Source organism: Rhinolophus sinicus, linkage group LG04 (assembly GCF_036562045.2).
Source record: "Rhinolophus sinicus isolate RSC01 linkage group LG04, ASM3656204v1, whole genome shotgun sequence".
Taxonomy (NCBI): domain Eukaryota; kingdom Metazoa; phylum Chordata; class Mammalia; order Chiroptera; family Rhinolophidae; genus Rhinolophus; species Rhinolophus sinicus.
In genome coordinates, this window is record NC_133754.1 from 186,880,329 (window position 1) to 186,895,578 (window position 15,250).

Sequence of the window (15,250 nt, forward strand, 5' to 3'; positions counted from 1 at the left end):
ACTGCCTGGGGGGTGGGCCCCAGAAAACTGACGCCTCGCGGAGGAGCCAAGCCCGTGCTCCCGCGTCATGGCTTGGCAACCCCGGCCTCAGTTTCCCTACTATCGGCCGCGGGCAGTGCGGGGCCGGAGTCGGCGCGGCCGGCCGCTTTGTGTGGCCGCGCAGACAATGGCCCGGCGGCGTCGGGCTGCCAGCGCCGGTCTCTTCCACCGCCCGGGTGGCTTTTTCTTCTTTTTGGCAGGCCGGGGAGGGAATTCTGCTCCCGCCCGCGCCCCGCCCCCGCCCCGCCGCCCCCGCGCGGCTCCCGGGAACCCCTGGCGGAGGCAAACTTGCAAGTTTGCACGGCGCTGGCTCGCTCACAACTCGGCGGGCGGGCGGGCCGGCCGCGGGCGCGCGCGGGGGGGCGGGGCCGGCCGCGCGCGCGAGCTGCGGGAGGGGCGGGAGCGCCGGGTGGGGCGGCGGCGCTGCGCCGAGTCCGCGCCCGTCGCGGGCCCCTGCCGCCCCCGCCGGCGCCGCAGCGGTCGGAGCGGGCGCGGGCGCGCGCAGCGGGGGCGCGGGCGCGGGCGCGCGGCGGCGGCGCGCAGCACAAGTAGTTTACATTGTTGGGCGACTTTGCAACAACTCGCCGCGCCGCGGCCTCCGCGCGCCGCCGCCGCCCCGCCGCCGCCGGCTCCCGCCGCCCGGGCTCGGCCGGCCGCGCCGGGGGCCGCCGCGCTCGCCGAGCCGCCGCCGACATGGACACCAAACATTTCCTGCCGCTCGGTGAGTGCTCGCGGGCCGGCGGGGCGGCGGGCAGGGGCGCGTTCCTGGAGTGCGCGGGGCGTCCCCCGCCCGGCCTCCGCGGAGTTGGGGCGCTGTGCCCGGGGCGGGGGCCGGGCAACTTTTCCCCGCGCGCGCCTGGCTGGGAGGGGGCGAGGGCGGCGGGCGCCCCCGGCCCGCGCCCGGCCGCCGACTGGGTCGCGGAGCAGGAGGGCAGCGGGCCGCGGCGGGGCCAGAGGGGCGGCAGGTCGGCTGGGACTGGGGGTTTCTGCCCCATGGCCTGGCAGCGCCCCGCGGCCCCGGCGCCCGGCTCCAGCCGGCCGCGCAGGGACCGGGCCGGGCGGGCGGAGCAACTTGTGCGCTCGTAGCCTCCGGCCGCCCTGGCATCGGGACGGCCTCCGCGCCGCCGCCCGGGCCGCCGAGTCCAGAAGGCCGCCGGCTGGAGCACACGGGACCCCTCCTCCCCCAGAGCAGTCCAGGCGCGGTGGGCTGGGCCACCAAGGGGCCAGATGACCGGGAACGTCAAACCCAAGAAGGCCCCATCCCAGAATTGGGGGCCTTCACTCTGGCGCACTCGGGCTGTTCTGCGGGTCGTTCTGTGGCGCTGGCCCTACACTTGGGGGAGGACGCCCCAGAGGCACGGAGGGTCAGTTTTCCTGTCCCCCCCCTGCCATCCTGCCCCGTGTCTTTCTTGCCTTAGACTGCACTCCAACTCCAGGCCAGGACCCACCGAGAAGGAGGAGGGGGCATGGCCAGGCTCCCCCAGCCGATGCCCTCCCTAGGGTTTGGGAGCCAGTGAGAGGCAGGCAAGGGGGAGGGCGTGGGGAGACTTTATAAATGAGCACCGGCAAGGATATTAATTTGGTGGTGGGGACGGCAGCCAGGCTGTCAGGCTGGGTGAAGGATTTGTCCTGAATGGAAATCAAAACAGCTGATACTGAATGAAACCCCAACGGCCAGTCTCCCCCCCACCCCTGCCCCTGAAGCCTGGGGTGCATGTTGGCTACCCGGTTGGTCAGAACCCAGGAGGGCTGCAGGGACCTTGGTGAGATTGGGAGCTGGTGCCCCCCAGATGTCAGGGCCAGGGAATGAGCACCAGGCACTCACAGAGGGTGTGCTGCAGGGTGCCTGGGGTAAGGTTCCAAGTTTGTCAAATCTAAGACTCCCTCCCTGACTATATGATGAGGACCTTGGCAGGCGCTTGGTTCTCCCAAAGCCCCAGGAGTGGGCACTCATGCCATTTTGCAGATAAGAAAACTGACTAGGAAAGGCTGAGGCCCCAGGCTGCAAAGTGGTGGGTTTGGAATTCAGCCCACCAGTCTGTGGTGCCGGACCGTGTGGAGCAGGGAAGAAACCTGAGTTGTTTGTGACTTACTGCTGTCGGGCCTCGTATGGGGCTGGCAGGCTCCTGTGTGGGCCGACAGCTCCCTTTCCCTTTTAAAGCTTTGCACACTTGTGCGTGCATGTGCTCACACACATAAAACTGGGCTCTCCCGTAGGATCTCTTCTGGAACGAGAATGCTCAGCTCTGTCAGGTCCTCCCTCCTACCTCTCCCTGCTGGGCACTGGGAGCAGGACAGACTCCTGTCCCTGACATCCTGGGAGTTGGCACATGGGGGGCCCAGGACCCAGGGTGGCTGTGCCAGAGTCTCCCTGAAAGGAGAGGTGCTTCTCAGCCACTGCTTCAGGAACCTGGATGGGTGCACCCCTCTACTGCAAGGAGGCTGGGGGCTTCTCCCCAACACGAGTGGCCTCCCAGGCAGTCCACAAGTCCCAGGCCTGAGCAGAGAGGCCTGGGCTCTCATTACATTTTCTTTTTCTAAGCTTGTGACCAGCTCTGAAGTCCAGTGGAGTTGAAGGTCCATTTAAGCGGCTACTTGCCTAAGCTCTTTTGTCAACACAGCCTGATCCCCCGTGGGGGGTGAGTGTCAGAAGGCCCTGCTTGTCCAGGGCCCTGCTGGCAGTCCAGGCCAGAGCTGGAGCTGCTGAGAAGGCTGTACCGTCCCTTGTAGCTGTCTGGCCCCTTTTGGGGCCTCGGACAGAGAGGGCTGCTTCCTCCCAGTGCCCAGTGCCACGGGGCTTGGTGGGCCTGGGACCTCTCCCTCACCCGCCCAGAGCCTCCAGCTGCTGCCTTCTGAGCCCCCCAGTGAGGGCAGGGATGAGTTCCAGGGGCAGATCTGAAGGCCGAGTCACTCGCCTGAGGCAGCCCTTGCTTCCTGCCCTTGCTGCCCAGAGCCCACGCACCCTTTAGGGGGCAAAGCCTGTGCTGCCATCAGCCTGGCCAGTGAGACTAGACAGCTGAGCCTGCAAAAGGAGTCCACAGGTCTCAGACTGTACCAGACCCCCCCCACCTCCTTGGCAGCTAGTGGCCCGTTTGCCCGGGGAGGGGTGGGTGGCCAGTAGCAGAATGATAGGCCTACTGGTCACCCCCTGAGGGGGCTCTTTGGGACCTGGGAGGTCTTGGAACCCTGGTGAGGGGCTTCTGGTAAAATCAGAGCCTTCGGGACCCAAAATAGAGCATGTTCCAGGGCCTCTCGAAATAACAGGGTCACATGACTCTGGGGAGGCCGGGCTAGAGTCCGGGCTGGGAGGCCGGGCTGGAGTATGCCTGCCCAGGCAGTTCTGTCTCCTGGGCACTGCCCACTGTTGGGGCGTTTGTTTTGGTAAACTCCGGAGGGGGCTCTGTTTGTGTACGGGGAAGTGTCAGGGTGAGAAAAACAGCCCTCACGTGTGGCCTGACCGTGGCTGTGGCCTTGCCAACCTGCCTCTTTGCCCGGGGCTGGCTGTCGTGTCTGGGCCCACTGTGCAGCCCTGATTCCCTCTGCACAACATGGGTGGGACGAGCTGGGGGCCCCCAGGACAGGCCAAGGAGGGAGGGCTGGGTGGCTCTGAGCCAGGATTAGGCAAGTTGAGCGAGCAGCCCTGCTCCCAGCTCCACCAGCTCTTCCAGCTGTACTTGTCCTTCAGGGCCGAGGGCAGCGGCACCTCCTCCGGGAGGCCCTCTGCCTGCTCTCCCTTGGCCCCCTTTGTGGCTCTGGGATGCTTTCTGTTTGTGGTCTTTGTTTCTTCTCCTGGGAAAGAAGGCCTGGAGGTGGGGGTAGTTGTAGAATTACTGTGTGGGCATAGAATGGGTGCTCGCGGGTGGGCCCTATCTGGTTGGGGCTGAGTGTGCACTCCTGGGGCTCTGGCACCAGGGGAGGGGCCCTGGGGTGAGTGAGGTGGGACAGGTGTGTGTGTGTGTGTGTGTGTGTGTGTGTGAGTGTGTGAGAGAGAGAAAGACTTGAAAGCCTGCCCAGAGCCACTGGAAGCCGCCTGTGGAGTTTCATGTTTTTGCGTTGTGTGGGCTCTTTCCACAGCTGGCATGCTCCAGGGCTGTGGCCTCGAGAGTGGTGAGCAAGGCCCGCCCTTTAGGAGAAGAGTGCTCCGTCCCAACTGCTGGGCCCGGCTCAGCTGCTCTCCGTGGGGCACAGAGCAGAGGCCACTGAACTGGCTCAGGCTGGGCCACCGTCATGGTGTCGAGGCTTCACAAGCCAAGACCTGCCCTCCTTCCTTCTGTACCGACTCCAAGTTTGTCGTGTGCAGTTGCCTTTTGTGGCCAGGGCCTTGAGGCGGCTCATTAATTGGTTTATTTCCACGGGAACTGGCCATTGGTAGGGCCAGGGGTTTGGGTCCTCAGGAGCCTGGCTGTCTGGACTGTGGCTGGTGGGGCTAGTGTCCATCTGGGAATCACCTTCCAGACCTTACCGAGGCAGAGCAGGTCGATTTCAGGGATGCTAGGAAGGGTCGGTGAGAGGGCTCATCCCTTCCCTCCTCTGCTCTCCCCTGTCTACAACATTTACATTTTAAAAGCTGCACTCTCTTCTTTTCCCTTCTATTCAGGTCCCTTTGTCACTTGCTCCCCCCACCCACTTTTTCTGGAATGACATGGCCATCCCTGGGAGGACCCCGGGAGCTGTACCTTCCTGCCCCAGGGCTGTGTCCTGTTGCTGGGCTGGTGGTCTGGTCCTCCATGCTTGCTGCCTGTGTGTGGCCTGCCCCTCAGCCTCTCAGCCTCAGCTCTCCATCTGCAAAATGGACGCACGTATTGGGCAGCGGGTTTGTTGTAGGGGCGTGTCTATCTCTGCCTCTTGCCTGGTTCAGGGTGTGGCCCAGGTCTGAGTGTGGGACCAAAACATGACTCCATCGCAGAGGTGATGGCTGGTGCCATCAAGTGCTCGAGCAGATTCAGGAAAAGAGGGCCGCCTGCATCCTCCCCTGGTCTGGGCGCCCTCGCCCTGCTGGGACCCCGCTGCACGGACTCCTCGAGGCCTGCAGGAGGGGATGGGGCCCGGGACTCACTTGCACACCCGCCGAGCCTGCACGAGCTGTCTTGAGTTGTGCCCCGGCGCCTCCCAGACAGGGAAATTGCACCCTAGAGTTACAAAGCGATTGTCTAGCTCAGCAGCTGAACGCACGTGAAATGGAGCAGAAAGCAGCCACATCACATTGGCCTAGGCCGTGCAGGGAGAGCGGGATGCACACATGCCCGGGCCTGGCCTGGCTGTGTGCACACGCACACGTGCTCACACTCACTCTCAGCGTCTCTGGCTGCACTGTGCTCACCTCTGCAGCCAGAGCTACCTGCAGCTCTGCCCGCTGCTGTTTTTCACGTGTCCCCGTGACCCTGTGCGTCTGTGTCCCTATGAATCTGTGTCCCATATCCCCATGACTCCATGCCCTTATGATTCTGTGTCCCCATGTCTCTGTGTCCGTGTGTCCCCGCGCCCGGTGTGAGCGGAGTGAGTGAACAAGGTCACCGCTCAGGGCCTGATTTCCTTGTCACCTCATCTAGATGGATCTCCGTGGTTCCGGCCTGTCCTGTTTTTCTAAGTGTCTCCCAGCTTGTTCAGGGCCCTGCACTGCCCCTTCAAGGATGCCGATGGCTCCATCCATGGGGCACCTGCTATACACCTGGGATGCGTGGAGGTTTCGCAGAGATGGCCCCTGTGAGCAGATGGGGAAACGGAGCCCTGGGTGAGGCCTGTCACAGCCGTGATGCTGGTGCAGTGTCTTTGCGTGGCTCTGCCTGCGTTTTCTCAACAAAGTGACTTCCCAGTCTGGGGGGGCCTGAGCACCCGCTGAGCAGACCCATCCCTGGTGTGGGGGCACCGCTCCCCCAGGCCTCCTCATCCTGAGGTAGCATCTTCTGAAGCCGCTCGCCTGCTGGGGTCTGGGTTTGCGCCCCGGCCTGGCCTCCTGGGGGCCGCGTTGTGGGTCTCAGGCCCTTGCGGGAGCGAGCGTTTTATTCTGTGGGATTTGGTAGGTGGATGGAGCTTCGCTCCGCCCGCTCTCTCCCTTTCACCCACTGATGGCCTTCTGGGGACTGGGCACCCTCGATCCTTACCCAGCGTTGTCCTGGGCTGCAGGTGGGGCAGGGTTGGGGTTGTTAGCGGGCGGGACGCCCGGGTTGGGACAGCAGCCAGAGGCACAGCCTGAGGACCCCGGTGCCTGGGCCGGCTCGCACCTGCTCTCCCTGTCAGGGCAGAGCTTCTGGCAGCACATTCCTGGGGAACCTGGTGGAGGGGGGCTGGGCAAGGATGGCCACACTGGGTCCCCAGGGCAGGGTGGGGCCTTGGTCACCTCTGTAGTCTCCACCCGCAACACACGTGCACACACAGAAATGCATGCGCACACGGATGCATGTCCACCCATGCACACATGTACGCAGCACACACGAACATGTACATGTACATGTGGGACGCACGGACATGCATGCATGAGTGCACATGAACACACATGAACATGCATGCATCTACACACGGACACACATGTACACGCCCAGCCTTCCTAACAGTCTTGACAGCCTCTTCCTTAGAAGGACCCAGGTCTGCTGGCTGGATTCACTCCACAGGTGCCGAGGGCACACCTGCCAGGGGCTGGCCTGCTCCTGCCGTCCTGCGGAGATACGTGTGACGAGTGGGCGGCTGGGGAAGGCCTCCTGTTGTAGCTGCTTCTGGTGTGGGCTCTGAAGGAGACAGGGTTGCCACAGGTGGTGGGGGAGGGTAACTGGGTGCACAAAGGCCCAGAGGCCCATGTGGCAGGAGCTGGGAGAGGTGTCAACGTGCGGACAGACCCAGTTTCTAGGCGGGGCCCTGGCGCTAGGTCAGGTGTGTGGGGGTCCGGGGTCTGGGGTGGCCGTGGGCAGGGTGGTATAGATGGTTGGGTTGGGCCTCCAGCTCTGTGCAGAAGGTGGGCGGGAGGCAGGCCGGCGCTGAAAGGAGGCAGGTCCTAGGTGGGCTTGGAGCCTGACAGTGGGGGCCCCTGTGAGTGGCCTGTTTCCCCTTGCCCTCAGCACAGCAGCCAGAGCTGGGGATGGGGGACTCCTAGTGGCTTTCTTGGGGATCAGACTGGGCAGCGTGGCTGGGCAGCAGATGCCCACCACCCCTGAGCATGGGGCTGAGAGAGGACTCCCCTCACCCCTGAGCCCAGGGCTGAGAGAGGACTCCCCTCACCCCTGAGCCCCAGCTCTCTTCCTGGCCCTTGGGCCCTTGGCCTGTCCCTAGAGAGGTGCTCTCTACCCCATGTGTCTCCCCTCCATGTTGATGGAGACGTCCCAGGGCCTGTGTGCTAGGGGCACGAGTGAGGGGGCCTGGGGTCTCTGGGAAAAGTGTTGCAATGGGCCGGCAGCCAAGAGAGTGCTGGCCCAGGCCTGGGAAGGACATGCCAGACCCAGAGCACAGGATGAAATTGGGGGGACAGGCTGTCCATGGAGGGCAGAGCAGCTGAGCCTGCTAGGGTCAGGGCAGGGACCCGAGGGCTATGGTGGGAACTGGCCTTGGGGCTGGGGGATGGGATGTAGGCAGGCCCTTGGGGTCCTCTACTGGCCCTTGGCTCTGAGTTCCTGAAGCACGTAGTCTCGACTCCTGTCATCTGGGGCCCGGCATGCAAAGGGGAGCCCTCGCTCGGTTTCTGGGCTGACCCGAGCCTGGCCCTGGCCTCCCTGCACCTCTCTGGACTCCTTGAAGCAACAGTGGTTTCCAGCTGTGCCTTAGTTTCCCTGACTGCCCTGGGCACAGGGCTGGTGGTGACCGGTCTCTGTAGAGTGGCAGCCGCTGTGCTGAGTCTGGAGCATGCAGTGCTGAGGGGAGGGAGGGGAGAGTGAATTGGGCTGGGGCCAGGCTGTGTGTGTAAACGCTCCGTGGGCCCTGGATAAGCCCTGAGGAGTTCAGAGCCGGCCACACCCGGGCCGCGGGGCTGTAATGAGGTTACTGATTCAACAGGTTTCCTGGTGCTGCCTCCTCCAACCAGGGAGGCCGGGCAGCCCCCGGAGGGATCTAAGTATCCCATAATTGACCAATTTAGCTTAAGTGTCCGCACTCGCCCCGGGCAGAGGTCAGGCAGTGACAGCCCAGGTGCTGCGATGCCGCCTTGTCCAAAGCCTTCTGGCATCTGTGGGCCTGGCTGGCCCTGTGCCTCCTCCGCCTGGGACGCCTGCTCCTCTCCCCTCTTCGTCTGCCTGTGGGATCAGCTCCAAAGCCGTGTTCTTCCGGAAACCTACGGCCGCTGTTCCCACATGGCGGAGACTGCAGGGCACTGGGCGCAGTTTCGGACTCCGTGCCGAGCTGCCTGTGTCCAAGCCCCGCTGTCAGGTCGGCTGGCCCCTGCCTTACTTGCCTTGCCGTTTCCTTGTGGGTACACGGAGGCTCAGGGCCGTCCTGGGAGAGCAGGCGTTGGCCAGCGCGTGCTCGGGACGTGCTGGCCGCCTGCCTCACCTTCTCTTGTTTCTGAGGCTTCCCGAGGGCAGGGCCCGGCCGGGGCGAGTGCAGCCCTGCAGCCCCCAGCACGCGTGTCTGATTGAGGAGTGGGATGGAGAAGACCCCACACTGACCGTCCACCGGCGGCAGCTCCATACCCATGCTGTAGAGGGGTGCCCGGGGCCCTGGTGGGGGCTGGCGGGCCGGTCCAGCCCCTGCTCTCCAGCAAACTCAGGCCTCCTGTCCAGGGCGCCTGCCTTATTGTCTGTTTGTCCCTGAGAGGCATGGCTGGGCGTTGGGCAGCATTGGTCAGTGGTGGCAGCCGTGGTGGCCCTGTGCTCGGCTGTCCTGAGGTCAGCTGTCTACGTGGACAGGCCTATGAGGTGGGGGGCTGTCATGTCCACATTTTGGGGGTGAGGTCTTCAGACTCGGGAAGGTGGCTGTGGTGCCCGGGCTGGTGAGAACCCAGAATGTTAACTCTGGGGGCCGAGCCTCAGTGGGGTCCTTCCTTGGGACAGTCAGCGCCTACCATGCACACCCGAGACCAGCTTCGTCCAGAGTGGTTTTAGGGTGCCTTCAGCAGAGGCCTTCAGCAGAGGCTTTCGCTGTTGCTACTGGGGGAGGTATGTTGTGCTGAGCCCCGGGGGGTCCCCTGAGCCCTCTTGCCCTGCTCTGTTCTGTCGGGCGGGAGAGCCACTCCGTGCAGGGATGCACCCTGGGGCCTGGGCGGTTACTCAGGTCTGCTCCCTAACCGGTCGCTGCGGCCCGGCATGTCCCTCCTTCTCTCTGGGTCTCAGTTTCCCTGGGGCCCTCTGGCTGCCAGAGGCGTCTGCCCTTCCCTCCTGGTGCCTTGGCCTGAGCTGGGTGGCTGTCTGGGTGGGATGGCACAGCTGGGGACCAGTTCCTCAGGAAATGGTTGTCTTACCTCCCCATTTGAGGGGGGCAGAGCCTGGCTGGGTCCCTGGGGTCTAGGAGGCCATGGGCGCCAAGGTGGCTAGGGTGGGGCGTGTGGTCATTCCAGTTGGCCTAGCTCTGGTTTTGAACTAGGAGTGTTGGGAGAGACACTTCGGGGCTGAGCAGCATGTAATGGGGAAACAGTGAACCTCACGAATTGGGGCTGGGTTGAGCAGGGGACAGTGGGGTCATGCTGGCCACCACCCAAGGCCAGGCCAGCCCCTCTCCCCGTGGGCTCTGACCTTGCCTACTGGAACTGTCCATGGCTCCCCATGGCCCCCCACCCCCGGGTGGAGGCCAGGCCTCTGCTCAGTGTCTCGTGGCTTGTGGCCTCTCCTGCCACATCAGGCACCACTCACTCTCCTCCCTGGCTTTCTTGTGTTTAAAACTTGATGGTGAAAGAGGTTACCCTGTGTGATGAGTGAGTGCCAGCTCTGGGTTGAGGGCTGTGTGGTCCTGGGCCAGCACATTCAGCTGTCTGGGCCTCATGCGCCTCACCTGTACACTGCCTGAGGAGTCAGGGAGGCGTCAGAGGAGGTGATGGTGCAGGTGAGTTTTAAGGTATGAATAGCAGTTTGTTGGGTGGACTGTGGGAAGGGAGTCCGTTAGAGCATGGGTGGACCCTTCGCAGGGAGTTCTCGGTACAGAGAGTAGCTGTGTGTGTGGCTCTGGATAGCGGTCCTCCCTGGAGGATTCCAGAAGTGCCCCACTGCATGGCCGGGCTCTGGCCTGCCGCTGGCTGGCTGGGTTGCAGGTCTGTGCTGGTGAGGAACCATGTGAGCGTGGGGGTGTGGTCAGCTGGTCTGGGAATAATTAACCCTGGGAGGAGGTGGAGCTGGGAGTGGGCCTGGCTGCCACCGTGCCCCCTCTGAGCCAGTCCCCGGCTGGCTTGATGTCCCCTCTGCTTCCCAGGCCCTGGACTGTCCTGGTCTGGAGCATGACCCACTCTGGCCCCCCACAAGTTGTTGCGCCAGCTCGGATCTCTGGCTCCTGGCATGCGTGCCATTGTCCGGCCTCTTCCCCACCCTGTGTGTCCCCACATCCCTTGGTCCATCCCCTGCCACAGCCCCTGCCCCTCTCCCGTGAGCAGTTCTAGGTATCATTTGCCCAGGAATCTCCTGTGTGCGCTGGACTGTCTGATGGCCCTTCACCCTCTCCTTGCCGGCACTGAGGAAAACAGCTCTGATTGGGGCCAGAGTCCAGGGGAGGTGGTGGAGCCGCCCCCGCCCCACCCCTGCCCCTGGACTTTCTGCCCAGGATCAAGGTCGGGAGGAGGGCTGGGAGGTGGGGCCTCAGGCCCTGGCTGCCAGGCCACTGGGCTCACACATGCTGAGGTGGGCCACGGCGGGCAGGGCAGTGCTGTGGCCTTCCCAGGCCCAGCTGGAGGCGCCGGGTCAGTGGGGAGGGGAGCAGGGCCTTCCCTCTTCCCTCTTCTGTCTCCCTGGGCACAGGTCAGGGCACCAGTGTGTCGGGTCTGCCTCCCCCTGAGCCTGGACCCCAGGAAGCTCCCCCTCGAGAGGCTGACTCCTGCAGCTGAGGGACCAAGGGGGTGGCATGCTCAGGGCTCCTGCCCATTCCATTCCCGCTCTGCCACATGAACTTTGTGACTTCCTCCCTCTTTATCTTGGTTTCCTCATTTGTAAAATGGAAGGAAGGATGTTGGAGCCAGTTAGAGGTGGGGGCTGGGCACTGCCGTGTGCTGCCCCTCCCACCCCGACCCTGGCCGCCCCCACTCGTCGGGCGTGCGTGCGGCTCTGGGACCTCAGCCCCCGCTCGGCAGTGCGGTTGGCTTGCAGGTCTCGTTTGCTGAGCCCACAGTGCCAGGCGCTGTGCCAGCCCCACGTGTGTTGGATGAGTTCGTGCTCTCTGCAGACTCTCCCCCGTAGCCGCCACTTCAGAAAGGTCGTGGGGGTCAGCCCGCCCCTTGCAGAGTTGACTTTTTAAATAATCTTCATGGTTTGAATCCTCCTCCTTCTGGGGTCCAGCCCGGCTTTGAAGGGAGGGACGTCCTGCTGCGTGTCTCACCGGGTGCTGGTTCCTGGGGCGATGGGTGGGCTGCTGCCCAAGGGGACATGCTGGGCCCGAGCTTGGTGCCGGCGGCCCTGGGAGGCCTCAGGGAGCCTTTGGCCAAGGCTGGGACCTCGTGTGTTCCTGCCCCAGGGGTGAGCTCCCACCCTCAGCTCTGCTTGCGGTAGACGCACCTGCCACCTGCTGCTGGACAGGACTTGGTTTCCTCGGCCTCAGTGCCCAGGTGTGGAGCGGGGCACCCTGAGTCCCACGCGACTGCCCATGTTGGGACCTGGCTCCTTTCTCTGCCTTAAGCACTGTGTTGAAACTTGGCCATTGGGTGGGTGGGTGCGTCAAGGCCTGGCCAAGATTTCAGAGCAAACCTCCCTCCTGCCAGCTGTCCATCCATCCATCTGTCCATCTGACCGGCTGTCTGTCCACAGATGTCTGGCTCCTGCGGGCTGCTGGGGAGGCAGAGTTGAGTGAGGCCCAGCCTCCAAGGGGTGAGTGGTGCTTGGGGTCAGATGGACTGGCATGGACCCCAGCACTGCCACTGACAGAGTGTCCCCTTGGACCGGGTTTCTTACCTCTCTGTAAAGTGTGTCTGGGCAGGTCACCCATGGTGCGTGTGGAGCTGAAGTTGACTGGTGTGAGTTACTCCTGCGCCCGGTCTGGGGGAGGAGATGGCGTGAGGGTGGTGGTGAAGGATGTCTGGAAGCAGAGGGGCCACAGAAGCAGTGACAGCATGTTGCCCTGGTGTTCCGTAGGTTGGGCCCTGCGAATTGTGTCATGAAGGATGAATAGGAGTTCTCTGGGAGAAGTCAGCTTTGCATCCTCAGACCTGTGTGTAAGCTTTGTTTCGTCAGAGGCCTTCTGGGCAGAGCTCCTGGAATCTGCCTGTGTGGCTGGAGCCCAGCCAGTGAGGGGGGAGGTAGAAATGGATTCAGAGGGCGAGAGGGTTCCAGATCTTCTGGCCCCATGGGGGTGGAGCCATTGGAGGGTCCTGGGCCCGGGAGGGGGGTGTCTGGCCTGTGCTTGGGAGGAGGCTGTGCTGCTGTGTGAGAAGTGGGGGCTGGAGGGCAGGGTGGGGGAGGGTCACTGGGTGAAGTGGTCCCACGCCTTTGGCCTGAGTACCTGGGGGGATGTGTGCCTTTTACCAAGCAAGGCAAACCGTAGAGCAAGCAGGTCTGGGGGATGATGAGGTCTTGGGTGTGGGCTGTGCTGTGACGCCCACCGGGACAGCTTGGGTGGGCAGTGTGTGTGTGGGGAGTGTGGGGGAGAGGCCTGGGCGGTGCTGTGCCGCCCTGCAGGTGGCAGGACAGCCTGGCATTGGGACGAGATCGCCGGAGGGTGGACCCGGAGAGGCGAGGAGGAGCTGGGCCAGTGCAGGACCCTCTGAGGGGTTCTTGCAGGCTGCCTGCATGAGGTGGGGTTTGAGCCACGCCTCCGAGGCGGGACCCCCACTTCAGCCCCCACTTTCATTTCTCAAGGCGCTTTTCCTAGTGGGGTCAGCTGGCCTGCTCTCACTGCTGGGGGGATTGTGCCGGCCGTGCTGGTGGGTCTGTGGCCGTAGAGCGGCAGCCAGAAGAGCTCTAAGGGCCAGGAAGAAGCCAGCGGCAGGGCGGTGCCCCCGGCCTCCCCCTGAGGAGGAGGGGGTGATTCTCATCTCCCCCCTGGGGTGTGATGGGTGCGGGGCTTATTCCCACCCTGCCCTCTACCCCCAGCCCAGGGTCTCTGCCCTTTGACGGTCAGCTGTTGTGAGAGAGGTGACCCTCCTGCCGTGACGGGGGTGCAGTGGGTGTGGCGTGTCTGAGGTCATGGGCTGCCCCCTGCCTGGCACTGGTGTGGTCAGAGGGCTGGCCTGGGCACTCAGAAGCGGGAGGCCCGTCCTGGGCCAGTGCTGCCTGGACCCTGGCAGTTGGGCCTCCCTGAGCATGTGCTCTAGGCTAACATGGCGTCGTCTGGGTGCCAGCTCAGGTTCCACATCTGTGAATGGGGCTCATGACAGTCCCTGCATCCTAGGGCGCCTGAGGGTTACCGGAGACGCTGCAGCCAAGTGTGGGCGGGGCCTGGGTGCCCATGGTCTGTGTGCAGTTCGGGCCCTGGTGCCACGTGTCCCTGCTGCTCAACTTCCCCCGGGTCAGGCCGCAGGCCAGTCGGCCGGTGTTGTCCATGGACCTCTGGCCTCCCTCCTCAGCCTGGAAGGGTGGGCAGCTGTGTGGACACGGCCCCGGCCTGGCTCCCGTGGCTAGTGCAGGCTGGGAGTTTTAGAAAGAGAAGGCCTTGGTGACCAGAGCGCCTCCTCATGTCAGGGTGTGAGCTGACCCTCCGCTCCTGGCCGCCGACTGCCGGCAGCTCTGGTTCCAGGGTGACCAGCCCTCAGCCCAGGTGCCCTGTCCCTCTGGATCAGTGCTTGCGGGCCCTCCCAGTCCCAGGTCACGAGGTGGGTCACGACGCTGGGTGCCGTCGCCGGCCGTGGTTCGTGGGAGAGGTATGTTCCTCGCGGTGTCTGCCCAGCCGCAGTGGCCAGTCGGTGTGGGCTGCCTCCCTGCCTGCAGCCCAGCGCTGAAACTTATCTGTTTGTGGACGTTATTGTGTCTCCCGCGTTGGCCATCGGGGATGTGCTCGTGGCCGGCTGATGGCGTGGGGGAGGGGATGACTACTAGAGCCACGCTGGCCCTGGATGTGGCTGATAAGCTGCAGAGCTTGTTATCAGAGGGGGCAGCCAGTATCCCCCCTTGGCCATCACTTCAGCCGCGCGCTGAGGCCCGGCCCTGCGCTCTGCCCTGACCCGTGGGTGAGGGTCAGGAGCAGGCAGATCACCGCTTTGGGGGAGCAAGCGGGCCTTGTGCGGACCTGGGGCCTTGGGGGACCCCAGACTGAGGAGATCCCTCCAGGGCTCTGGAGATGGCCGCCCCCCCCCAACTTCCCTCCCTTGTTGACTCTGTGTCCCTCTTGGTTTCTGAGAACAAGGAGGTGACTGTCCACCGCCTGGCTGTCTGGACTCTGAGCTTGGTGCTTGGCGGCCCACGCTGGCCAGGACCTGGACCTCGAGACAGGATCTGGGTCACCAGCCCACGTGTTTGTGTCGGGTGGGCTGCTGGAATTCCTGGTCTTGGCTTGGCCCCCAGGACCTGGAGGCTAAGGGACGGGGCCCAGGGTGTGCTATCAGCCTCTGTTCCACTCATGGGACCTCCACCTGTACTCTGGCCAGCTCAGAGGGTCTGCGGACTGGAGGGCAGCACCACGTGGTGGGCATGTTGTCCCTTGCACCCTTCTTTCCTCTCTGGCCCCAGCCTCAGGGTCCCTGTCCTCCCCAGACCCTCCTTGGGGACTTGGAGCCAGACCTTACGGAGTGAAGGGACTGGGCAGGGTCACTTCTGTGCCTGGGGTGTGTATACGAGCCTGTGAGTGTGAGCCTGTGTGTGTGGACGGGTGTGTGCGCCAGCGCTCCTGGGTGTGTGTGTGCTGTGTGTGCCCTGGGCCCGCACAGGCACATCCAGGGGGCAGACGGGCTAGTGCCCTGAGGAGCGGGAGCCCTGGCCGAGGGGAAGGCGCGGCAACTGAACGAGACTCAGCCGGGTCTGTGTGCAGGGAGCTAGAGGCAGGTCAGCCAGGTGGTGTCAGAAGAGCATGGGGCTGGGGGCGGGTGGTCAGCAGGGGGGACTGGGGTTTTCTCCTGAGGCCCGGAGAATGGAGAAGGCCGAGTGCAGAGGATTTTCCAGAAAGAACTCCAGTTCTTGTGGGGAGGGTGGTTTGGGGCTGACAGAGTTGGGTCAGACCAGTGATGTTACACCCA

The 15,250-nt window shown here is 64.1% G+C and overlaps 1 protein-coding gene across 2 annotated transcripts in view; it reads left to right on the plus strand.

The window, feature by feature from the left end:
- The first annotated feature begins 606 nt into the window (after window positions 1–606).
- RXRA (retinoid X receptor alpha) overlaps window positions 607–15,250 on the plus strand; it is a 98,093-nt gene continuing 83,449 nt past the window's right edge. Inside the window, exon 1 of one of the 2 annotated variants that reach the window (XM_074331328.1) lies at window positions 607–760. In XM_074331328.1, coding sequence (XP_074187429.1) covers window positions 733–760 — 28 coding nt within the window. In that variant the 5' untranslated portion in view covers window positions 607–732. Of the gene's footprint in view, window positions 761–13,922; window positions 13,943–15,250 lie in introns of those variants that run through there. The other variant, XM_074331329.1, reaches the window with a different exon arrangement.